Below are 26,950 nucleotides of genomic sequence, written 5' to 3' on the forward strand. Positions count from 1 at the left end.
CACAATCTTTGTGGGGTGCAGTGAACAAAATCCTTTGTGGGGTGCAGTGAACACAATCTTTTTGGGGTGCAGTGAACAAAATCCTTTTTGGGGTGCAGTGAACAACATCCTTTTTGGGGTGCAGTGAACACAATCTTTTTGGGGTGCAGTGAACAAAATCCTTTGTGGGGTGCAGTGAACACAATCTTTTTGGGGTGCAGTGAACACAATCTTTTTGGGGTGGAGTGAACAACATCCTTTTTGGGGTGCAGTGAACAAAATCCTTTTTGGGGTGCAGTGAACAAAATCATTTTTGGGGTGCAGTGAACACAATCTTTTTGGGGTGCAGTGAACACAATCTTTGTGGGGTGCAGTGAACACAATCTTTTTGGGGTGGAGTGAACAACATCCTTTTTGGGGTGCAGTGAACAACATCCTTTTTGGGGTGCAGTGAACACAATCTTTTTGGGGTGCAGTGAACACAATCTTTGTGGGGTACAGTGAACAGAATCTTTGTGGGGTGCAGTGAACACAATCTTTGGGGGGTACAGTGAACACAATCTTTGTGAGGTGCAGTGAACACAATCTTTGTGGGGTGCAGTGAACACAATCATTGTGGGGTGCAGTGAACTCAATCTTTGTGGGGTACAGTGAACACAATCTCATACTGAAGGTTTGAGGGTGCTGCCTGTTCCATACTCCCCCTACTCCTCATCTAGCCTTTTAGGGGTACAAACAATAGTAATTGGGGCCTAGTGTGGTTGTGTACGTGTGATATACATACACTTTTTTGGGATCATATTTTCTATTCCGCTATTTAATCAAAAACCTTTGGGGATCAGTTAAATTGGGGGATAGTCTGTGTTGGTACGTGTGAGAGAGATCCACCTTTCCAAGTTGTTGGGGTTCATCTCATACTTCTGAAGGTTTGAGGGTGCTGCCTGTTCCATACTCCCCCTACTCCTAGCCTTTTAGGGGTACAAACAATAGTAATTGGGGCCTAGTGTGGTTGTGTACGTGTGATATACATACACTTTTTTGGGATCATATTTTCTATTCCGCTATTTAATCAAAAACCTTTGGGGATCAGTTAAATTGGGGGATAGTCTGTGTTGGTACGTGTGAGAGAGATCCACCTTTCCAAGTTGTTGGGGTTCATCTCATACTTCTGAAGGTTTGAGGGTGCTGCCTGTTCCATACTCCCCCTACTCCTAGCCTTTTAGGGGTACAAACAATAGTAATTGGGGCCTAGTGTGGTTGTGTACGTGTGATATACATACACTTTTTTGGGATCATATTTTCTATTCCGCTATTTAATCAAAAACCTTTGGGGATCAGTTAAATTGGGGGATAGTCTGTGTTGGTACGTGTGAGAGAGATCCACCTTTCCAAGTTGTTGGGGTTCATCTCATACTTCTGAAGGTTTGAGGGTGCTGCCTGTTCCATACTCCCCCTACTCCTAGCCTTTTAGGGGTACAAACAATAGTAATTGGGGCCTAGTGTGGTTGTGTACGTGTGATATACATACACTTTTTTGGGATCATATTTTCTATTACGCTATTTAATCAAAAACCTTTGGGGATCAGTTAAATTGGGGGATAGTCTGTGTTGGTACGTGTGAGAGAGATCCACCTTTCCAAGTTGTTGGGGTTCATCTCATACTTCTGAAGGTTTGAGGGTGCTGCCTGTTCCATACTCCCCCTACTCCTAGCCTTTTAGGGGTACAAACAATAGTAATTGGGGCCTAGTGTGGTTGTGTACGTGTGATATACATACACTTTTTTGGGATCATATTTTCTATTCCGCTATTTAATCAAAAACCTCTGGGGATCAGTTAAATTGGGGGATAGTCTGTGTTGGTACGTGTGAGAGAGATCCACCTTTCCAAGTTGTTGGGGTTCATCTCATACTTCTGAAGGTTTGAGGGTGCTGCCTGTTCCATACTCCCCCTACTCCTAGCCTTTTAGGGGTACAAACAATAGTAATTGGGGCCTAGTGTGGTTGTGTACGTGTGATATACATACACTTTTTTGGGATCATATTTTCTATTCCGCTATTTAATCAAAAACCTCTGGGGATCAGTTAAATTGGGGGATAGTCTGTGTTGGTACGTGTGAGAGAGATCCACCTTTCCAAGTTGTTGGGGTTCATCTCATACTTCTGAAGGTTTGAGGGTGCTGCCTGTTCCATACTCCCCCTACTCCTAGCCTTTTAGGGGTACAAACAATAGTAATTGGGGCCTAGTGTGGTTGTGTACGTGTGATATACATACACTTTTTTGGGATCATATTTTCTATTCCGCTATTTAATCAAAAACCTCTGGGGATCAGTTAAATTGGGGGATAGTCTGTGTTGGTACGTGTGAGAGAGATCCACCTTTCCAAGTTGTTGGGGTTCATCTCATACTTCTGAAGGTTTGAGGGTGCTGCCTGTTCCATACTCCCCCTACTCCTAGCCTTTTAGGGGTACAAACAATAGTAATTGGGGCCTAGTGTGGTTGTGTACGTGTGATATACATACACTTTTTTGGGATCATATTTTCTATTCCGCTATTTAATCAAAAACCTCTGGGGATCAGTTAAATTGGGGGATAGTCTGTGTTGGTACGTGTGAGAGAGATCCACCTTTCCAAGTTGTTGGGGTTCATCTCATACTTCTGAAGGTTTGAGGGTGCTGCCTGTTCCATACTCCCCCTACTCCTAGCCTTTTAGGGGTACAAACAATAGTAATTGGGGCCTAGTGTGGTTGTGTACGTGTGATATACATACACTTTTTTGGGATCATATTTTCTATTCCGCTATTTAATCAAAAACCTCTGGGGATCAGTTAAATTGGGGGATAGTCTGTGTTGGTACGTGTGAGAGAGATCCACCTTTCCAAGTTGTTGGGGTTCATCTCATACTTCTGAAGGTTTGAGGGTGCTGCCTGTTCCATACTCCCCCTACTCCTAGCCTTTTAGGGGTACAAACAATAGTAATTGGGGCCTAGTGTGGTTGTGTACGTGTGATATACATACACTTTTTTGGGATCATATTTTCTATTCCGCTATTTAATCAAAAACCTTTGGGGATCAGTTAAATTGGGGGATAGTCTGTGTTGGTACGTGTGAGAGAGATCCACCTTTCCAAGTTGTTGGGGTTCATCTCATACTTCTGAAGGTTTGAGGGTGCTGCCTGTTCCATACTCCCCCTACTCCTAGCCTTTTAGGGGTACAAACAATAGTAATTGGGGCCTAGTGTGGTTGTGTACGTGTGATATACATACACTTTTTTGGGATCATATTTTCTATTCCGCTATTTAATCAAAAACCTCTGGGGATCAGTTAAATTGGGGGATAGTCTGTGTTGGTACCTGTGAGAGAGATCCACCTTTCCAAGTTGTTGGGGTTCATCTCATACTTCTGAAGGTTTGAGGGTGCTGCCTGTTCCATACTCCCCCCTACTCCTAGCCTTTTAGGGGTACAAACAATAGTAATTGGGGCCTAGTGTGGTTGTGTACGTGTGATATACATACACTTTTTTGGGATCATATTTTCTATTCCGCTATTTAATCAAAAACCTTTGGGGATCAGTTAAATTGGGGGATAGTCTGTGTTGGTACGTGTGAGAGAGATCCACCTTTCCAAGTTGTTGGGGTTCATCTCATACTTCTGAAGGTTTGAGGGTGCTGCCTGTTCCATACTCCCCCTACTCCTCATCTAGCCTTTTAGGGGTACAAACAATAGTAATTGGGGCCTAGTGTGGTTGTGTACGTGCGAGATACATACACTTTTTTTGATCATATTTCCTATTCCGCTATTCAATAAAAACCTTTGAGGATCAATTGAATTGCGGGATAGTCTGTGTCGGTACGTGTGAGAGAGATCCACCTTTCCAAGTTGTTGGGGTTCATCTCATACTTCTGAAGGTTTGAGGGTGCTGCCTGTTCCATACCCCCCCTACTCCTCATCTAGCCTTTTAGGGGTACAAACAATAGTAATTGGGGCCTAGTGTGGTTGTGTACGTGCGAGATACATACACTTTTTTTGATCATATTTCCTATTCCGCTATTCAATAAAAACCTTTGAGGATCAATTGAATTGCGGGATAGTCTGTGTCGGTACGTGTGAGAGAGATCCACCTTTCCAAGTTGTTGGGGTTCATCTCATACTTCTGAAGGTTTGAGGGTGCTGCCTGTTCCATACCCCCCCTACTCCTCATCTAGCCTTTTAGGGGTACAAACAATAGTAATTGGGGCCTAGTGTGGTTGTGTACGTGCGAGATACATACACTTTTTTTGATCATATTTCCTATTCCGCTATTCAATAAAAACCTTTGAGGATCAATTGAATTGCGGGATAGTCTGTGTCGGTACGTGTGAGAGAGATCCACCTTTCCAAGTTGTTGGGGTTCATCTCATACTTCTGAAGGTTTGAGGGTGCTGCCTGTTCCATACCCCCCCTACTCCTCATCTAGCCTTTTAGGGGTACAAACAATAGTAATTGGGGCCTAGTGTGGTTGTGTACGTGCGAGATACATACACTTTTTTTGATCATATTTCCTATTCCGCTATTCAATAAAAACCTTTCTAGGGCAAGATCTTAAATTACAGAAATATGAGGAGACCGTCAAATAAGGGCCGTGGCCTGGGTCGTGGTGCTGCTGGTAGAGCTCCTGTTGCAAGGAGAGGACATGGTCGATCTGTGCCAGCTACACGCACAAGTGAAACACCTTCCTCAAGTGTGAGTAGGCGACAGAACCTGCATCAGTATTTGGTAGGGCATCAAACGCCCCTAGAAGTGATGAGGCCAGAACAAGTTGAGGCGATAGTAGATTGGTTTGCTGCTGACAGTGCCTCCAGTTCCTTCACATTGTCTCCCACCCAGTCTACTGCAGAAAGGTCAGAGTTGGCACCTGCAGCCAATGTCCAACCGTCTTTCACCTCACCCCCTTGCAAATCAGGCCAGCAGTCTGAGCCCCAAGCCATACAGCAGTCTCTTATTCTTTTTGAGGACTCTGTCAGCAGGGTTTCCCAGGGCCATCCACCTAGCCCTGCCCCAGAAGTGGAAGAGATTGAGTGCAGCGATGCCCAACCACTTATTTCTCAAGATGAGTACATGCAAGGATCATCGCAGCACGTCTCCGATGATGACGAAACGCAGGTGCCAACTGCTGCGGCGTTCAGCATTGTGGAGACCGACAAGGAGGGCAGGGGTGAAGACTGGGTGGAAGATGATGTGGAGGACGATGAGGTCCTCGACCCCACATGGAATGAACGTCATGCAGGTGACCTGAGTAGTTTGGAGGAAGAGGCGGTGGTCGCACAGAGCCACCAGCACAGCAGAAGAGGGAGCAGGGTGCAGAAGCGGAGCGGCCGTGCCCTAGACACTACGCCCGCTACTGCCCAACGCAGCAAGGGAACGAGCGCACCAAAGTCAGCTCAAAGGAGTTCTCTAGCGTGGAAGTTCTTTAGAAAATGTGCTGATGACAGGACACGAGTGGTTTGCACCCTGTGCAATCAGAGCTTGAAGCGAGGCATGAACCTTCTCAACCTGAGCACAACCTGCATGATCAGGCATCTAAGTGCAAAGCACGAGCTGCAGTGGAGTACACACCTTCAAAACCAAGAAACGTCTCTGGCTCATCCTGCTTCCTCTTCTGCTGCAGTCTCGGCCGCTCCAGCCACATCTGTAGTGATACCGGCACCTGCCACCCCGCAAACAGACGATCTGTCAGCAACACCACCACCTGGGTCACCAACAACCATCTCCACAATGTCCCGTGGAAGCGTTCAGCTTTCCATCTCCCAAACACTTGAGAGGAAGAGGAAGTACCCCCCTACCCACCCGCGATCCCTGGCCCTGAATGCCAGCATTTCAAAATTATTGGCCTTTGAAATGCTGTCATTCCGTCTGGTGGAGACGCACAGTTTTAAAAACCTTATGTCGGTGGCTGTCCCACAGTACGTCGTGCCCAGCCGCCACTACTTTTCCAGGCAAGCCATCCCTTCCCTGCACAACCAAGTGGGGGAAAATATCAGGTGTGCACTGCGCAACGCCATCTGTGCCAAGGTCCACCTAACTACGGATACGTGGACCAGTAAGCACGGTCAGGGGCGTTATATCTCCCTAACGGCACACTGGGTAAATGCAGTGGCGGATGGGCCTGAGGCGGATAGCAATTTGGCGCATGTCCTTCCACCACCGAGGATTGCAGGGCGCTTCAGTTTGCCTCCTGTTCGTAACTCCTCCTACTCCGCTTCCTCATCCTCTACCGCCTCCTCATCCGGACAGCGTAACACCTTCACCACCAACTTCAGCACGGCCAGGGGTAAACGACAGCAGGCAGTTTTACAACTTGCCTGTTTGGGGGACAAACCACACACCGCGCAGGAGTTGTGGAGGAGCATGGAACAGCAGACAAATGAGTGGTTGCTGCCAGCGAGCCTCAAGCCCGGCCTGGTGGTGTGTGATAACGGGCGAAATCTCATAGCAGCTCTGGGCCTAGCCGGTTTGACGCACATCCCTTGCCTGGCGCATGTGCTGAATTTGGTGGTGCAGAGGTTCCTTAAAAACTACCCCGATATGTCAGAGCTGCTGCAGAAAGTGCGGGCCGTTTGTGCGCACTTTCGGCGTTCTCACCCTGCTGCTGCTCGCCTGGCAGCGCTGCAGCGTAACTTCGGCCTTCCCGCTCACCGCCTCATATGTGACGTGCCCACAAGGTGGAACTCCACCTTGCACATGCTGGAAAGACTGTGCGAGCAGCAGCAGGCCATAGTGGAGTTTCAGCTGCAGCACGCACGCGTGAGTCGCTCTGCGGAACAGCACCACTTCACCACCAATAACTGGGCCTCCATGCGAGACCTGTGTGCCTTGTTGCGCTGTTTTGAGTACTCCACCAACATGGCCAGTGGCAATGACGCCGTTCTCAGCTTAACTATCCCACTTCTATGCCTCCTTGAAAAAACAATTCGGGCGATGATGGAAGAGGATGTGGCACAGGATGAGGAGGAGGAGGAGGATGAAGAGGTAACATTTCCAAGGCTTTCAGGGCAGTCATTCGCAAGGGGCTCCGAGGGTGGGTTCCTGCACACGCAAACGCCAGGGACGCAATTGTCCAGCAGGGGCACAGTTCTGGAGGATGAGGAGGATGAGGAGGAGGAGGAGCTGGAGGAGGAGATGGAACCATGTTCACAGCAGGGTGGCACCCAGGCCAGCTCATGGCCATCACTGGTGCGTGGCTGGGGGGATACAGAGGACACGGACGATACACCTCCCACAGAGGACAGCCTTTCGTCGCCTCTGGGCAGCCTGGCACACATGAGCGATTACATGCTGCAGTGTCTCCACAACGACCGCCGAGTTGCCCACATTCTAACTTGTGCTGATTACTGGGTGGCCACGCTGCTGGATCCCCGTTACAAGGACAACGTACCGTCCTTAATTCACTCACTGGAGCGCGATCGCAAGATGCGCGAGTACAAGCGCACGCTGGTAGACGCCATGCTGCTGGCATTCCCATCTGACAGCGGGGCCACAGTGGAAGCACAAGGCAGAGGAGGAGGAGGAGGAGGTCGCCAACGCAACCAGGGCACCACCAGCACCTCAGAAGGCAGGGTTAGCATGGCCGAAATGTGGAAAAGCTTTGTCAGCACGCCACAACAAACAGCAGCACCAGCAGCTCAGATGGAACGTCTTAGCAGGAGGCAGCATTTTACCAACATGGTGGAGCAGTATGTGTGCACACGCCTACATGTAGTGAATGACGGGTCTGCCCCCTTCAACTTCTGGGTCTCCAAATTGGGCACATGGCCTGAGCTTGCCCTTTACGCCTTGGAGGTGCTGGCGTGCCCTGCAGCCAGTGTATTATCTGAACGGGTATTTAGCACGGCTGGGGGCGTTATAACAGACAAGCGCAGCCGCCTGTCCAGAGACAATGTGGACAAGCTCACGTTCATTAAAATGAACCAGGCATGGATCCCACGGGACTTTTCCGTACCTTATGCAGAATAGCAATGGATACCGACCTTACCCACCCATTGTTCCATTTTTGCTCTTTCTCACTCTTTTGGGGTGTACCCTCATTTAAAATTTTTGAAAAGAAGCAGTGTTGGCTACCTCGTCCTCCTCCTCAGGGCCAGATTAATGTAGGGGCTATTGGAGCTGCAGCTCCAGGCCCCTACCTTTTATATAGGCCCCGGGTTGGCCATATTCACTGTTACCGCTCTTCTGTCACTTGTAAACACAGAAGTCTGGCTTCTATGCTCGCTTCCCCAGGCAGCACCCTCAGAACCTCCCCACACAGCGTGAAGGCCGGACAAGGAGGGACAGTTGGCGATGCATGGATGTGTTTATGGGCTTCAGAGACAGCATCCCATGTTGAATTAGGCATGCATGGCTGCACCCTTCCTCCTCTGGGTGCATGGCAAGGCACGGCCCTTAAGGCCCTTCAAAATCCTCAGCACCAAGCCCATGATGCTGTTAATCCGGCCCTGGTCCTCCTCCACCGCCGCTTCCACCTACACCGCCCATAGGTGTGCGCAGCCTATTGCATTAAGGTGTGCACCCCAAAGTTGAAATACACATGCATGTGTTTGCCAGCAGGGAGAGTAATGTATCGGGGCCATGTACCTGTAGGCAAGGAGAAATAGAGCAGAGCAGGTCCCAGGGAGATCTTTCCCATCTCCTCACTGGCAATGCTATGTGCCCTAGGTGATTAGGGTGTGCCCAGGCACACCCAGCACACCCTGTGCGCACGCCTATGTCACCGCCACATCCACCACCACCTCAACCTCCCTCCTACTCCATATGGGCCTCGTCCTTCAGAGATGAAGAAGAACATTGTTTTATTTTTCTGTTTTTTTTGTTGTTTTAAGTTATTTCCCTATCCACATTTGTTTGCAGAGCACTTGCCATGCTCTTAATTACGTTTTGCTGCCATTTGCAGCACTCTAGCCCTTTCCTTTGGTGTTTTAGAGCCATTTTAGTGCCTTAAAGTTCGGGTCCCCATTGACTTCAATGGGGTTCGGTGTCCGGGAAAAGTTCGGTAAAAGTCCGGGACACGGACCCGGACTTTTTTTTAAAGTTCGGCCGAACCCGTCGAACACGGACATCTAGGTGTTCGCTCAACCCTACTCATGTCCATCTCGATTCCTGTTTTGGATATGATGTAGCCTAGAAAGAGTACCTCATCTTTATGGAACAAGCATTTCTTCAGCTTCACATAAAGATTATGTGCAAGCAATCTCGATAATACAAGTCTTACATGTCTTATGTGTTCAGACAGGGTCCGTGAATATATAAGTATATCGTCCAGATATACCACAACACAGACATCTAGTAAGTCTTTAAAAATATCGTTTATAAATCGTTGGAAAACTGCAGGGGCATTGCATAGGCCGAATGGCATCACAAGATATTCGAACAATCCGTATCTAGTTCTGAATGCAGTCTTCCACTCGTGTCCATCACGGATTCGAATGAGATTGTATGCTCCTTTCAGGTCTAATTTTGAAAAATAGGTAGCTCCACGCACCTGCTCAATGAGCTCAGGGATAAGCGGTAGAGGATAGCGATCTTTTATTGTGATAGCATTCAATTTCCTGTAGTCGATGATAGGTCTGAGACTTGAATCTTTATTGCGAACGAAAAAGAGTCCTGCTGCTGTGGAAGAAGTGGAAGGTCTAATAAAACCTTTTTCCAAGTTCTCATCCAAATAGGTTTTGAGATGGGCAAGTTCATCCTGTGAAAGAGGATAAACATGACCGAACGGCAATTTGCTATTTGGGAGTAGATCAATGCTACAATCATAGTCTCGATGAGGAGGTAATGCTTGAGCATTTTTCTCAAGAAAAACCTCAGAAAGATCCTGATAACATAGTGGTGCAATCTCATCTGTCACCATAGACAGAATCTTCCCGGAAAACGGGAGGTTACACGTTTCCTCGCAATAACAAGAAAGGAAGGTCAAGGACCGTTTCTTCCAATCTAAGGTTGGTTGGTGTGTGTGCAACCAGGGAAGTCCCAACACAATGGGAAAGTGGGGTGATGGTATTAAATCGAAGGTAGAAGTCTCCCTATGAGACTCGTTAATAGTGACTAGAAGTGCTTGTGTCTGATCGGTGATCGGACCAGAGGATAACGGAACACCGGTAATAAGACTTACTGAGACAGGTTTGAGTTTAGAAATAATAGGAATTTTATTTAAAGCAGCAAAACATATATCCATATAATTTCCACAAGATCCTGTGTCAATCATGGCCTTAGTAGTAATCCTGTTCTGGTCCCACTGTAATGTCAAAAAAACAGAAATGTAAGGGTTAGTGAATGAAGTTGTCAATCCTCCTAGGGAGACATGTGAACACTCACCCTTCTTTTTGTTGACTAGGGGACAGACGTTTATCTTGTGATCCGGGGATGCACAGTACAAGCAGAGATTTTCATTTCGTCTTTTGGTTTTTTCCATAGTTGATAGCGGTGGGCGTATTGTTCCTATCTCCATAGGAGCGGGGTCAACGGCCAGAAACCTGCGTTTCTTATATGGTGTGGATTTTCAGCTGCAGAAATAGTTCCACGTCAGCAGTCATGTAAGAGATATGCTGAGATACCATTCCCAACCTCAATGACTCATCATGTGTGGAAGGTCTTATTTCAGCCAGTAAATACACACAATTAGCAAGCTGGTTCCTAGAGTGACTTTATGTATGTGGTAACACAATGATGAAGGTTGAGGGATAGGTTGAATGGAGGTGATAGGTGATAGACACTTGAAGGTGAGACAGTAGCAGATGGATGCAGGAAGGTTTAGCAATGTTGTATGATAGCAGATGATAGAATAGCAGGTGGACATACAAAAGAGATCAAACCAGTGCAGAAAAGTAGCAGTAGTCTCAAGAGCTAGCAATCTAGTTTATGCAGATGTAATAAACAGTCTTTACTATGCAGAGCTAGATAGTGTAAGCTTAGTATAAGTTTATAGAGAATTCCCCTGCGGGGTACTTAGCACTATTAGCGATACAGCCGAAGGGTGGTTCAGGAGAGGCGGATGATCCAGTAGCGGGATACAGGGATCAGCGCAGCGAGGTTCCGTCAGCGAAGTAAGCTTGCAAGCATGGAAGCTTCAAGCAAGGTTAGCATCCAGATAAGGGTGTTTGAACGAACACATGTGAGTGAGAACCGACGCCTTAAATAGCCATCTAGTCCGGCGCTGAGTGATGACAGCTCCAGTCTTAAAGGTGTATGCGCACCTTTCCAAAAGTAAATGGTAGGGCGCATACACTTGTGGAAAGTGTAATTTAGGGTACCAAAGGTACCGGAACATTACAGGCACTGGTGCAACTGAAATAAAAATGGGTAAGGAATGATAAACAAATGAAGAGAGTCTTTTTGGTCCTTAAAAAAAAAGTCCATAAAAGCCATTGTGGCATGAAGTTCACGTTATGGCAGTGTTAGCCGTCTCTGTTTTGAGCAGGATTTGTGTAGGCTCAAATCAAAGGTAGCCAATTGGTTAGGGACAGTACTAGTAATAGGGAAAGGTTGCTGACATGGAGGGAAAGTGTAGGGTAGCAACTCTCTTGATGCCTTCCTCATTGGGCACAAGATGACCAGGCCACATTTTGTCCCCTCTCTACATGTATAAAAAGAAAAAAGCACCACTACCTAAGTGTAGAATTTATTAAAACATATATAAGAAATAGTGCAGATGCACCTTTGCACTTGCGCACAGGATTAGTGAATCAAAAAAAAAAAAAAATCAACAAAATAATGTAATATCATAGTGATTGGAATGAGCTAGCCCATCTAAAGAACAAATAAGTAGCCTATAGATGAGTAAATAAGAGGTAGACCGCGCTCTCATAAATAATAAAAAAAAATAATAATAATTAATTACAAAAATACATTAAACATATGCAATGTGAGATAAGTGCTCAGAAAAGGTCCCATAAATGAATTGAATAAATATCTTCTGTAAAGGGCTTGAAAAAACAAAAATCACCCATGCTCGTGAGACAATCCACTCCTCCACCAACATCCGCATGCACTAACCACTCACCAGATGAAATTGACCCCCATTTCAGGTAGTCAAAAACAGCTTTTGGGCAACAATCGGAGCCAACAATGGATGTGCTGTTCTTGTAGATAGAACCCCCACTTTAGATACCATGTATCGGAGCCATTGATTATATAATGTAGAAATCCGGATGAGGATGTATGTAAAAGATATAATAACCTCTTATGATGTAGTACTAATAAAATGGTTTATTACAAATTAAGAATCACTTACATTATAAAACTTTGAAGTACAACTTGATTGGAGCTTGTTCCGGACAGGGGACGCATTTACGCTTTCCACCTGCGCTCAACACAACGGAATTGACAAGTATGCATGTCCCAATTCTGACGCGTTTTGTCAGCAACCGTCTGATGCCATCAGGGGTCATGTGACCGCACATTACTCCTCTTATTACATACACACAGTCTTAATGGAAGAGCCAATCCAGTTCCATCCTCCTACCAGGGCAAACATAATTACCAGGCCGGCCCTCCATTTAACAAAGGAGGTGTTTAACTAACAAATGGCCAATATATTGGATGTAAATAGTGGATAAATATATAGATAAAAGAAAAAACAACTGATAGTGCCTCTAATGATAGAACAAATAAATACCCAACCTATTCCAAGCAATATTGCCATCTAGTGGTAAAATGGTAAAATAACCACATAGGTGAAGTGAATTGGATCAAATGACAGTAAACAATCTACATAGATGGATAAAATAAATAGAAATTTAAATAAAATTATTCATAAATAGAGTGTATATATATATGTAAAAAATATATATATATAAAATAAGATGCAGTTTTCAATAATTAGAGATGAAACAATTTAAATCTGTATAAATAGTATAGGTAGTAATATGCTGTGCCTGGCATAGATGGATAGTTATAAAAATTAGTAAACATGAAAAGCAGCCAACACCAAATCTTGAACATTGCAAAAGATCGATCAAAAAAAGTAGGAATAAGTGCAGCGCTAATCAGTTCAAAGAGACAGTGTCTACATCCAACAGTCTTCAGCTGATACAATTTTTTATTAGTGCTGTGAGATACAAGAAATGGGCAATTTGGGACTTTATGTGAGAACTGGCGAGCACTGCTCAGTGTCTCCATCCCTGTGAATAGTCAATTGAAAAGCAAGAGGGGATAAATGAAGGTGTGTGAAAAACAGCCGGTCCCTAGTTTGAAATACTTACCCACCAGTCTGCTAACAAACCAAAATAAACCTGTCTAACAATATAAGTTAAAAACAGGAGTTTAGTTAACACACATTTGCAAATGCATGCGGAAGCTGCAAGGCCAACAACAAGGCATCCTGCGTTTCTTGCAGAACCTAACACTAAATAACACTACTCAACCTGAGTGTCCAAGTGTCTTCACAAAAGGAAGTACATGCTTGCTAATAGATGGATGGGAAACAGATAGGATTGGAGACCGCCCAATCCTCCCCCACCTGCTCCAATCCATGACTGGCAATGAAAAATGCATGGCTGTATAAAAAACCATGGGGTGCAAACTAAATGTGATCAGCTGGGAAACACACACCCCCATCCCTTTAGTAAAGATGTTATAGGCAAAAGGAGACTTTGAGTGAGACACCCGCCTGTAAAGCAAGCGTCTCCATCCCTAGTAAGATACAAGAAATGGGCAATTTGGGACTTAATGTGAGAACTGGCGAGCACTACTCAGTGTCTCCATCCCTGTGAATAGTCAATTGAAAAGCAAGAGGGGATAAATGAAGGTGTGTGAAAAACAGCTGGTCCCTAGTTTCAAATACTTACCCACCAGTCTGCTAACAAACCAAAATAAACCTGTCTAACAATATAAGTTAAAAACAGGAGTTTAGTTAACACACATTTGCAAATGCATGCGGAAGCTGCAAGGCCAACAACAAGGCATCCTGCGTTTCTTGCAGAACCTAACACTAAATAACACTACTCAACCTTTGAAGATTTCAAAGAATGGAACTGAATGAATTTATAACATAAATACTATGCACCCTATGGGTATGAACATTGATAAAGATTTAAATAGTTTCATCTCTAATTATTGAAAACTTCATCTTATTTTATATATATATATATATATATATATATATATATATATATATATATATATATATATATATATATATATATATTTGTTAATTATATACTTTCTATTTATGGTTAATGTTGTTTCAATTTGAACGAAAATTTGTACGAAAATTGTCGTCCGACCAAAGCTTTTTTTTTTGTTGTTTATTTTTGGGTTTAAATCTGCTTTAACCTCCTTTTTCCTCCGTCTTTCTTTTCAGATTTTTCTTGTACAAAAAATTGTGCAAAAACAGTACACATTAAATAAAAATCGTTCGTTTTTTTCCCGTACGAGAATTTTTGTATGAAAATTCAGAGCCGGTTGTAGAAAGTTGTGTACACACTATACCAAAATTGTACGAAAATTCTTTGGACCAAAATGTTCGCCCAATTTTCTTATAGTGTGTTCTAGCCTTTATTCAAGAGCTTATCTTAGTACAGATAAAAAGGTCTATTGATTTACTCAGGATTCAGGAATATGTTTCTGTTTCTAATGGAACATTTTCCACACTGATATCTCACAACTAGTTTATATTAGCAAGGTGATCTATATACTGAATCTTTGTGTATATTTTTTAAAATGACTGCAGTGACACTCCTATCAGCAGGGCTTTTTTTTTTGGAATTGGTACTTCCACCTTCAGCACTAGCATTGTGGTCACTGCTGTCACTTGTTCTAAAAACAGACGCCAACTTTCTGTGCCGGCTTTTTTGTGTACAAGTGACAATGTGCCTCCTTCACCGATTACTGGGTAAGTAGCTAGGGGTGGTGTGGGTGGAGTGCTCCGTACTAGAGGAAGCTTGGTAGTAAGGAAGTTTGGGGGAGAGAGCTCTGTATTGGTGGGGATGGGAGAGGAGCTTTGTAGTGGGGGGAGTTTGAGGGATCCAAGGAACAGCCCCATACTGGGGGATGGGAAGGTGGAGCTTAGTTGTGGTGTTTAATCCGCCATTAACTTAGGGACATTTTCCTCCCAGTGGCACCACTGACTCAGGGATTTTTTTTTTCATTTTAGTGACAACGCTAATGCAAAGAGATTTTTTTAACCCACCAACCTGCAGAAAATGTATCATCATTAGCCCCATAATTGTGCATGCATTTTAAACCTGTTTGCTGTAGTTTACCACAAATATTGGTAATATTTAGTTACATGTCACATTACAACAGTTTAGTTCACACCGATATATTGGCACCATCCCCTTCTTCATCCAACAGGGGGTGGGGGTTGTTGGGGGTGATAGTCAGGGGGCGCAGTTTCCCATATTTTCCTTGGGCACTGGATGACCTTGTCCCGGCACTGGGCTCCAGACCATTGTGGGTCAGAGCTGAAAGGTATTTTGCACACAGAATTTGTAATTTTTTCTGTGCAAGGATTTATTTTTAACCACTTGCAGGATTTTGGTGAGCATCTTCCTTTACACTTAAGTTCCCTTTCTACAGGCATATGTAAATATCAGTAGTGGCTTTCCAATGGCAGATGAAAGGAGGCCTTACAACCTGAATCTAACACCATCAGCATATTTTGATTTATTGACATTTAAAAAAAAGCACTGGAAAAATAATTTCTTTGTGTAGTTTGGAAAGCTCTTGTGGCCTCTCTGACTTTCATAGATGTTGTATAGGCATATACAATTTATACTATACTACATTTCCGAGAGGAAAAAAAAAAACACAACTGTTTTTGTATGGAAAGGCAGTTTATCTATACTTGGCCTACCTAGTGTTGAATAAAGCCTAGCTGCAGCCAAAACATTTTGTATAGCATGGGGAAGGGCAAGAGTCTCTGACAGGTTTTATGGCTGCCTGTATCCCTATTAGTTATTTCACTTTCAGTTAGAACAGGGAGTAATGCCCAATTGGGACTGATCCTAAGATGAACCACACAGAATGTATTTACCTTGTTTGGCACTAAACATTGCCATTGAAATAAACATTAAACATAACACTTCTACACATTTGGTGGGACTGTCCCTTGCTTCAACCCCTTTGGTCTGAGGTACACGCAGTGATTTCTCAAGTATTGTCTTACACTTGAGACTACTCCCCAGCGCAATACTAACTTCACCACACTCCCATGTGCCCTCCATCTTGATGTGGTTTACTCGCCTAAGCAAAAATGCAAGGATGGAGTAGCTGATCTACCTAGCGAAAGGCTCCCCTTCCAAATTTACAGCAACATGGGCCTGTTGGCCCAATTTTCCAGAGACCGTTGAATATCATCGGCTTACGAACTTTTCCCCTTCATCACAAGCAATGGCAAACACGACTGATACTTGAACGATCCCCTCATTATTGTAGACTAGGTTTCCATCACCTTGGTATCATATACCCTAAATACGGTATAGGATGGTCAGGGCTGGAGGAAAATCTCACTGGAGGACCCTCTTGGCTCCATCCCCCCTTACCCCACCCTCACCTTTTTGTCCTCTCCCCCCTTCCCCCTCTTTCCCAATGGAAATGCTCATTCCCCCTCCTCTGCCCCCCCTTTTTTTTTCTTTCTTTCTTCTGTCTCTCTATTTATTTTCCCCCCTTTCCCTTTCCCTTTCCCTTCTACACCCAACAGCCCACCTCCCAGAAAAGATTAAAGCTAGGAGGGTCCTATTGGCTATAGTACATGATTTACACCCTGACACTATTTAAAATTGGGCCCTCCACCACTGGAGGCAATATGCCCTTCCCCTTCTGGGAGCAAAATACCACTAGCCTTTTCCTTAATTCTAGCTTACTTACTTCCTCCACATGAACCCTCTTGTTATGCTCTGGGTTTTATGCGATACTCTATGAAAGACATGTCTCCTTCCCTAAGATACTAATACTCCGATGTTTACACTGTACAATTAATGTTGTTTGGTTAATTAGTTGCCTGTCCTCAAGTCACATACTGTCATGTTTTGTAAGCTGTAACTAACCTAGAACCCAAGCTTTGATTTCTCGGTTTTGTTTCTACCTTTATCTGGTTCTTGGAACCCTTTCTGTATCTCAAAATGTCCTTCTGTTGCAGTGTATACTGAACATATTCCCAATAAACTTTGTTTGGAGAAAACAAATATTAAACTTTTTTTTTTTTTTTTTTTTAAGTGATAAACTACACAGTAAGATCAATTTATTAATTTATAAAAAAATTCAAAAAATGTACAAGAAGAGTACAGTTTCCCTTTAAAAGGGTACTGAACAATGGAACCTGTGGCCAAAAATGGCAGGAAGAGGGCAAAGGATTAGTCATTGTTATAGTCAAAGTTTTGCTGTGGTTTCCCTGCAGCTGATCTTTTCTCCTTTACTGACCTACTATGACTTGTTCTGCATTTTTTTTCTTTGTGGAGGTGGGCATCTAGATTGAGGCAGAGTTTTGCTTCCCCATGTTAGAGGTTCCAGCAAGGAGAACAGTGAGCTGCACAGTAGTGACATCACCAAATCTTACTCCAAATCTTCTTAAGCTAAGCAGTGTCCTAAATCGCTGTGCAGGAGTACCTAGGCAATCACATACCAAGAAGAGTATTGCCATACTACTTAGTTGAAATTACCATTTCCAAATGTTACTTATTACAAACCTAACTTTCACTTCTTGAGTTCAGGCCCACTTTCAATTTGAACACATCCTCATTCAAATCTTTTTTTTTTTTTTTTAGATCGCAATCCTTTATCACACATATCTGTTATCTACCCATAAGGCTCCATTCACACCATGGCGCTCTGTTTTGTGGGTGGAATCGCCGTGATTCTGCCTGTGATTCTACAATGCCGCAAATTGCGGGATGCCCTTGCAATCCCCGTTACTTTTAATGGCACCCAAACCGCTACACATCTTTATGGAGGACACATCATTTTAGCTGTGCTGTCTAAAGCCGGCCCATACTCATATTACTACTCAATGTGAGGTCTGCCATTCCATAATGGGTCCATAGATGTAGGACCCTGTTTGCCAGGCCTCAGTGCTCCCTGGTGTTTCCAGGTTGAGTGAAGCACCTTTTGGATGCTCCTCTTTATGAATGGCTCTTTTTTTTCCAGTACAACATACTGTACGTTACCTCTAAGGTTGGGCGGAAAGGCAGAAAGTTTTTAGACTCTGTTTTTAAATCAAACAAAGAACGTTCTTTGATACACCAATGAATGACTACAAGGTTACCTCTTATACCTGTGATGAAGGAGCCACATAGTCTCTGAAACTCTTCAGGGGGGAGGATACCAGATTGTATCATCATCGTTTTAGTTGGTGTATTTTCAGTTGTCCATATAATGAATATTATTTATTATCTTTTACTGATGGTTCATAATAAATATCTGTTTTTATCAATTTATCTTTTATGTGTTTGTAGTGCCTATAAAGTCCCAACTGGGGAACCTCAATGTCTATATTTGTATTTAGGGATGTGGTACACTCTGGAGCCTAATCACCAATACCCCCATACACATTTGTAAAGAGCATAGTCTGCCCAGTGATTCTGTGCTACGTTTCTTGTGATTAATATATTGAAGAAAATACAAGCTGAAGGTTATCCTTAGTCAATTCCAGAAGAAATATGGAAAATAGAAACATTTGAGATGACTGTGAAGTGGTCTAAGCAACGTAGCCCCCTTAGTTGTGTTCCTGTAAAGGGGGCTGAAAACATCAAGAAATTAGAACACCTAGAGCAGCAGGCTGGGGTGGGGGGCATGTGCCTTCCTCTGCCCTCATGAAAAAACAATAGATGGTGTTTAAGCAATCATAAAAGTTAGCCCTGCAGAACCCCAATTGCCTCCTTTAAGAAAGAACTATATTTCAATTGTTTACTGCAGTAAAGGGAAAGTTGTCAGAAAAAAAACCCTGTGTGTATCTTCTTAAATTTAGCATCCTTCTGAAGTAAATGATCTGTGTGAGTGGAATTCAGGGGACTGTTTGTCTTAAGTGAGATGACTGGAGTATAATAATGGCCACTGGAAGGGTCACAGAGTCTACAACTGTGGCCTGTGATAGTTTCTTAGTGACAGGAGACCTAAATGGAGACCAGGCTGGTAGCCACAGAAGAACTATTAGATTTTGCATGTTTTTTGTTCTATGTAATTCGAAATTGCAATTGTAGATAGATCATGACCATGAAATCATAATATGCTAATGCAATTACTGCATTTAAACATACCTTTCTTTCTTTTTTTAGGTTTTCCAGATTGCATATGTTATTATTAAAGCTGCAAACTCTCCTAGACCCGGGAACTGGATTTTAGAGCGATCTCTCGATGGTATCACTTACAAGCCATGGCAGTATTATGCTATCACCGACAGCGAGTGTTTAACCCGGTATAATATCAACCCACGACTTGGTACACCTTCGTACACAAAGGATGATGAAGTTATCTGCACATCTTATTATTCAAAGATTCATCCACTTGAAAATGGAGAGGTGAGTTGTGCAATGAAGCAAAGGCAAAGACTTTGACAGCACCAAAAGCTGACTTTACTGTACTCTAACTGACAGGTTTTATTTCCCTGACAGCGGCACACTGCAGGCTGACAGAGCTCTCTGATTGCCTGTAACATAACAGAGGAGGGGGCTGAATAGGAAAACACATTTACATTTCCACAGAGTAATGTTCCTGCACAAAGAAGACAGACAGAGCAGCGAAGGTGACATAGTGATGAGACTACAAGTTCATGCTGAAAAAAAAAAAAAAAATTCATTACACTATGCAACAAATGCCAAGAATGACAGCAATGTTTTGTGACTATTTAAGGCTTTCATTTTATCAAATAATTATAAAACAAAATTAGTATCAACGTTATTTAGCAGTATTAAAAAGGTATACATGCAACACATTTAACAGTAGTTAATTTATATTCAACTAATAGAACTAAAGGTAATTCAAAAGATCAGTGCAGTCATTTAGGAAGGATAATGTCAAAAGCTAACTTCCATAGGAAGGAGAATCAAAAACTCAGTGCGACGGATGTTAAGACATTAAGACAGGGGCATACATTTCACAAATAGTCTGAAGAATGGCAGATTAATTGTTTGGATAAGTACATCATTATTTTATCTTCTAATAGCTAATAGCAGTTTAAATTATGAAAAGCATGTAGTACATAAAAAAAAAAAAAATTATGGGAAGAGATAGATAAAGACCCACATCAGAGGCATTGCAGTAAAACAGTGTACCTGTCTACAAAATATAAAGAGGGCCCTACCAGATCAACTGCAATAATGTTGAGCACAGATCACTTTTTAACATATTAACCACTTAAGGACCGCCCGCCGCAGTTGTACTGCGGCAGGCTGGCCCTCCTGCGCAAACCGCCGTAGGTATACGTCAGTCGCACGCCTGTAGCTAGGGGGCGAGCGCGCCCGCCGGGGGTGAGCGTGCCCGCCGGCGGCGCACTCCCACCCCCACTTGGCAGTGGGGACTCTGATGCACGGGGCAGGTGGATCCGTTTGCTGCCTGACACCCGCGATCATTCCCCTCTGAGAGAGAAGAATGATCAGCTGTTGTAAACACAGCTGACTGTTCTTCTCTCTAGAATGATCACAGAGTGCCTGTGATCCTTCTATATAGGATCACAGGTCTCTATGGTCATTTCACAAGCCAAGCCCCCAGATAGTTAGAATCACTCCCTAGGCTCACATTCAACCCCTTGATCACCCACAGTGTTAACCCCTTCCCTGCCAATGTCATTATTACAGTAACTTTTATTTGTATATTTTTAGCACTGATTACTGAAGTAATGTCACTGGTCCCCCCAAAAGTGTCAAAAATGTCAGTTAGGGGTCCGATCTGTCCACCGCAATGTCACAGTCCTGCTAAAAATCGCAGATCGCCGCCATTACTAGTAGAAAAAAAAAACAATAAAAATGGCATAAATCTTTCCCGTAGTTAGTAGACGCGATAACTTTTGCACACACCAATCAAAATACGCTTATTGCAATTTTTTTTTACCAAAAATATATATCAGAATACAAATTGGCCTAAAATGTTAAAACATTTAGATTTTAAAATTTTTGGGGGGGAATGTTATATAGCAGAAAGTGAAAAATATTGTTTTTTTCAGAATTGTTGCTTTTTTTTGTTTATAGCGCAAAAAATAAAAATCGCACAGGAGATCAAATACCATAAAAAGAAAGCTCTATTTGTTGGAAAAAAAGGACATCAATTTTGTTTTGGTGCAGCGTCGCACGACCGTGCAATTGCCCGTAAATTAAAGCAGTGCTGAATCGCAAAAAAATGGCCTGGTCATTAAGGGAGCAAATCCTTCCGGTCCAGAAGTGGTTAAACAACATTTCTGAAAAGTTGGTATCAAATGTCTATAGGATCCTTTGTGTGCAGCAACAAACAATCCAAACAAATGTCATATTATCCATAGTATGAGAACAATAAAAAGCTTAGTAAAGGGACCTAAACCTTATCTCACTCTTCTTGACCACATACATCATAATCCAGTCATACAATCTCCGTATGATGGTGTTTTAATTCAACTGTGTTTGTAATGAATCACATGGGACATTCCCTAGATTTCACCAAAATCCCAGTGTCCTGTGGGTTCGGAACATATCCTGCCTTCAGATACAGGAAATCGTTTTGGCAGAGATGAGAGTAAGGTAGGCCATACATTATGCATTTTTTTTTCTTTCCACAACATGTGGAATGAAAGAAAATTATTTGATTCCCCTATCAACGCAGCCAGTCACTTTTTGTGTTCTGCCGGAGGGGGGCGCTGGGAGCCTTCTCTGCTAGCAGAACACAATGATTAGTGTTGCCAGCTATAGCCTATGGCACTAATCTTTCAGGAAGAACCCTACAGGCAGGTTGTGCACAAGTTGATCGATTGATGTGTGCATCCTGGGTGCCTATACATGGATTGAAATTAAGTCAGTCCCTGCTGAACCGGCCAAATTTTGATTCATGCATGGATGGCTTTAATTTGCCCAGATACAAGAGTGGTAGTTATGGTGAGGCTTTTCCTCCCGTCCCGAGTACATGTTACAGTTCCTACTATGTGCAACTAATCAAGCAAATTGGGTCTACTGGGGTGTAAAATTCTGATTTTCTACACATAGCCTTAATCAGTTATGAATAAAAAAAATTCAATTCAAAAATTTCAAAAAAATTGAAAAATCCACAAAACCCAATAATAGTACCCGAACCTTAATAAAGGATTTAGGAGCTAAACCTTGTAATTGTATTCTGGCCTTTTTCAAGGCCAGTTTGGAATCTTTTAATAAAAAAAAGGGGCATAGGTAGCTGGATGATGCCATAAAAGATATTTGTCAATGCAAAAAAGAAAAAAAACAATACTGTTCAGTGTGGGGAGCAAGCCTTTTAATAAGGCTTAAAGGGCAACATTGGAAATACACAATACAATACAATGCCTGTTGTCCAAAGGCCATATAAATATAAACATAGTCTGTTCCATCTGCTTATCAGGGGAGCCTGATCAGTAGTTAGGCCTGTTGCATGTGTCCATGTGTGATTCATCTGGTCTGAGGGAGTGTCTCCACTGCATCCAATAGGGGAGCCTGTTGGACAGTGGAAGAAACCAAGCCAGTGACACACAGGCTTTTATGACTATCCCTGTAAGTTGGCATAATAGTGGTGCATCCTGGGATATGTTATAAAATCCAGGGGCACATGTGACAGGGTGTCTTTGGGCGCAAAGCCAGGTCCCAGGAGGAGGGTGACGGCTGTCTCTCCTCCTGTCTGTGTGGAAGGTGGTCACGGGCGGTCGGCCTAGTGAGCCAGAAGTGTGGTGCTGAGCCTGGAAGTCTGGTGGATACTGACGAGTGGAGCTGAAGGCAGAGCAACCTTGGGAAAAACAGTGTCTGTAAGTACTGAGAAGCTTGCCAGGGGTCTGCCCAGGAAGGGGACCACTCCAGTGGATAGTCGTCAGTGGACAGGGGCTAGCATGCACAGAAAGTGAGAAAGGGGTGCCAAGTTAGGACCCTGAAGAGGAACTAATTCAGAATCATATTCATTATCTTCACTTCAGTGGCAAGGTGAAGCAGCGGCCTTGCCGCACACACTACAGTCAGTTGTCCTCAAGATTTGTGCATAGTTCATAGTTGATGTATCCCACTCATCCCTTCTCCCATCCTAGTTCTAAAATAAAACACAAAAAAACAATCCCCTGGACTGTTCATTGTCTGAGCCAAGTGTCTAAAGTGATACGTTTCTACAGACTGTTGCTACGGGTAACCCAGGGGAATCTAGCAAGTGCAATTCTCGGCAGCCCTCTAGGTGGCAGTGCTACATATATATATATATATATATATATATATATATATATATATTGGCAGTTGCACCCATGATCTTGGTACTCTGTTTTTCAGTTGGCAATCAGATTTCCAGTAAAGTAGATCTGAGCAACTTTACAGCTGCCCGATTACTTCTAGAGCATTCACCTCTTCTCCCACCACAGCTGTTTCCAGGCTCTCCTGTTCCACTGGGCAGCCCAGGACAAATGTCAGCAGTCAGGCCAGCTGCCCACAGACGATATGAAGGAACATCTATACCTCTTTCTTCTCTGACTAATGACGCCAGAAGAGACAAGGAGTTTGTCACTTCCTGTTTTAGTACGGTGTTTCTCTGGCCGGTACAGCCAGGGAAGCATCTATTCAAACACAGTACAGTATGTCTTTGATCAGATCTTTTGAATAGCAGAGGAAACAATAAACCCCTGATGTCTTAATAAAGAGACACTGCCAATGTTTTACAAGGGCCTTGTTTACCCATTGTGAAAGCAATAAAGTTAAATTTAAAAAAGTGTTAGAAAAACTAAATAAAACAATTAAAAAATAAAATTAAGTCCTCCTGCTCCCCTGTACTCATACGCAAATGCAAACATGCATGTGGGCCCGTCCTGTAAATGTAAACAGTGATTGCACAACAGATGTGAGGTATCGCCGTAAACTGAGTAAAAGCAATATTTCTAGCACTATAACTCACTTTAACTTCAAACTCATAACCTGTAAAGGCCTTCAAAGGGTTGCCTATAGAAATTTTTGATATGATAGCTTGATGCTATTTTACAGGCACACATACCATAATTTTAAATCTTGACATGTTTGGCATGGCTTATGGCTTTGGTTTGGCTTACTTGTTGCAACGTCTTTTATAGGTTACAAAAAATGGGTTATATATTATGTGTTTGTGTGCACTAAAAATTTTTTCCTGAAAGTTTGCATTGGGTAAATGGCTGTGCTGTGTGACGTAAAAAAAATTGCAACAGCCACCAGTTTATTCGTTAGGACCTCTGCTTTCAGAAAAAGCAAAAAAATGCAGATTTTAATTTGATAGCCTTAAATCTGCACTTTAGGTGGCACATGTGTAGGGTGTACTTCTCCAAAAGTGACATTTAAAAAGTAAAAGAAAACTAGCTAAATTACATTTCTTCAGCTGGCTCGGTTTTGTGTGTAAAAAATGAATTTGGAGGGGGACCCCAGCACCCAAACATGCAAAAAAAAAAACATGCAAAAAAATTTCAATCACATTGTACATCTCACTGAGAACTCTCACAACATGGATCTTGCTGGATGATGTGATTGAAATTAGATCTACATGAAACTTTGGCATGTGTCCTTTTAACGCCTACTTTTTTTTTTTTTTCAAAGGAAAACTGACTCAAAATAGTATTAAAAAAAAAAGTTATTTAGCTGCACGTCTTGATATTACCATGACCCACCAAATCTAAAATAAACTCTTCTTTTCCTGGTGTGCAAGGGGATGTCACATTAGTGTGAATGAAAAAAAATTTCCCCCGATTCGTAGCAGAAGTCCCGAACTGGGGAAAAATTCAAACTCAAACCCTATTGTAGTCTATGGGAGCCGAAAGGAAAAAAACAAAAGTGCCCATTTTGAAGGCTTATATGCAAGTAATTGGCCATAAAAGGGGTATGGGGGTGCAACCTGGCAGGTCAGGAAAGGGGAGAGATGAGTGAGCACCCCCCTTCCTGAACCATACCAGGCCACATGCCCACAACATGGGGTGGGGGCTTTCCTCCCTCACCCCAAAGCACCTTGCCCCCATGTTGATGGGGACAAGGGCCTCATCCCCACAAACATGGCCAGTGGTTGTGGGGGTCTGTGGGCAGAGGGCTTATCAGAATCTGGAAGCCTCCTTGTTAAAGGGGGCCCCTAGATCCCACCCCCCATGTGAATGAGTATGAAGTTACATTGTACCCCTACCCATTCACCAAAAAAGTATGAAAAAGTAATAAAAACACAGAAACAGTTTTTGACAATTCCTTTATTAAAATAATAAAAAAAACAGTTGCCCCCGATAAAAATCCATAGTCAGTCAATCATGCTGCCTGCCACATCCGAAAAATAAAGAAAATTTAAAATGCCAGCACAGTCCATAAAGGCTGGCCACCTACTGTAGGCATTTAACAGTTCTTATATAGGTAAGGGGCGGAGCCACCTGGTGACTTTACCTGGCGGCATCGCCCCCGTGTGAGGTCACAGTCTGGTGCATGCTGGGTTGGCAATGTCACAAGGGGGCGGTGCCACCAGGTGGCCTCGCCAGGTGGCTCTGCCCCTTACCTATATAAGAACTGTCCAACGCAGGAGTCTGCAGTAGGCAGCAAGCCTCCATGGACAGCAGGAGCGTCTTTTTTTTTCTGGGTGCGGCAGGTGGGGGCGGTGTGATTGATGATAAATTTATTTAGGGCTGCAAGACCATGTACTTGTTATATGCATTAACAAACAATGGCTTTTCCTTTGGTGTAGCTAGCCCCTATTTAATTACAGCCACTGTAACCTCTGGGTGAATCATCATCAACATCTTCTTTTTTATCATTACCACCTTTGTGGTCTACGTTTCACTCTAGATCTTTTTTCAATTACCCCATTGGCAGCGCATTGGCCCTTTTGCTTTATACTTGATTTCATCATCAACATAGACATAAAAAAAACTTTTAGCGAAAGAGAATGCAAACAGCCCACAATTCTAACTTTATGAAAAAAAACAACATGATGGCTCACAACCAGTATACAAGTCCCACACCAGGATTTAGGGTTTCAGTCATCTTCAGGGTTCTGCAAAGGTTAAAGTACTTCAGCAAACACTGCCTCAGTCATGAGACAGCCCTCACTTTGTCATAGCTGTGACCTGCCTCACACTCCACCTTACAAACAGGTGCTGAATCCATAGGGCCCTTTCACACAGGGAGTCCGTCAGGCGGACTCCGTTTTTCTCAGCGGGGGATCGATCCGCCGATCCCCCACTGAGCAGGAGGATGACAGCTGTGTCTCCGTGCTGTGTGTGGAGACACAGCTGTCTGGTCTCCATGCATCTCTATGGGGAAATCAGATGGGAAAGGACCATCTGTCCGTTCTCATCTGATCCCATCTGATCCTCTGGACGGATGGAAAATAGGGTTTTCATCCATCCAAATTTGATGGATCGGATCGGATGTCAGCGGACATGTCTCCGTTGACATCCGATGCCCCATAGAGATGCATGGGGTGACCGTTCAGATCCGCAAAAAAACTGACAGTTGGTTCTGAATGTGAAAGGGGCCTTACTGTTCTTTTTTTCAGGTGCTCCCTTTAAGGCAGGTTAACCTTTTTAGGACCAAAGTCCCTGTATTCAGAATTGGAGGCTCTTTACCACCCAAAGTCTGTCTGAGCCTCTGAATTCCAGATCTCATATAAGTACAGTGCCTTGCGAAAGTATTCGGCCCCCTTGAACTTTGCGACCTTTTGCCACATTTCAGGCTTCAAACATAAAGATATAAAACTGTAATTTTTTGAGAAGAATCAGCAACAAGTGGGACACAATCATGAAGTGGAACGAAATTTATTGGATATTTCATAATTTGTTAACAAATAAAAAACTGAAAAATTGGGCGTGCAAAATTATTCAACCCCTTTACTTTCAGTGCAGCAAACTCTCTCCAGAAG

General features: G+C 43.4%; 1 protein-coding gene across 4 annotated transcripts in view; it reads left to right on the forward strand.

Annotated features, from left to right (window-relative positions):
- Positions 1–26,950, forward strand: part of LAMA2 (laminin subunit alpha 2) — a 1,405,743-nt gene that overhangs the window by 397,014 nt on the left and 981,779 nt on the right. For all 4 annotated transcript variants that reach the window (XM_082249565.1, XM_082249566.1, XM_082249567.1 and 1 more), the window contains exon 4: positions 19,219–19,461. In XM_082249565.1, coding sequence (XP_082105691.1) covers positions 19,219–19,461 — 243 coding nt within the window. The remainder of the gene's footprint in view (positions 1–19,218; positions 19,462–26,950) is intronic.

The sequence above is a fragment of the Pelophylax lessonae genome (genome assembly GCF_965119305.1).
Source record: "Pelophylax lessonae genome assembly, chromosome: 3".
NCBI classification, from domain to species: Eukaryota; Metazoa; Chordata; class Amphibia; order Anura; family Ranidae; genus Pelophylax; species Pelophylax lessonae.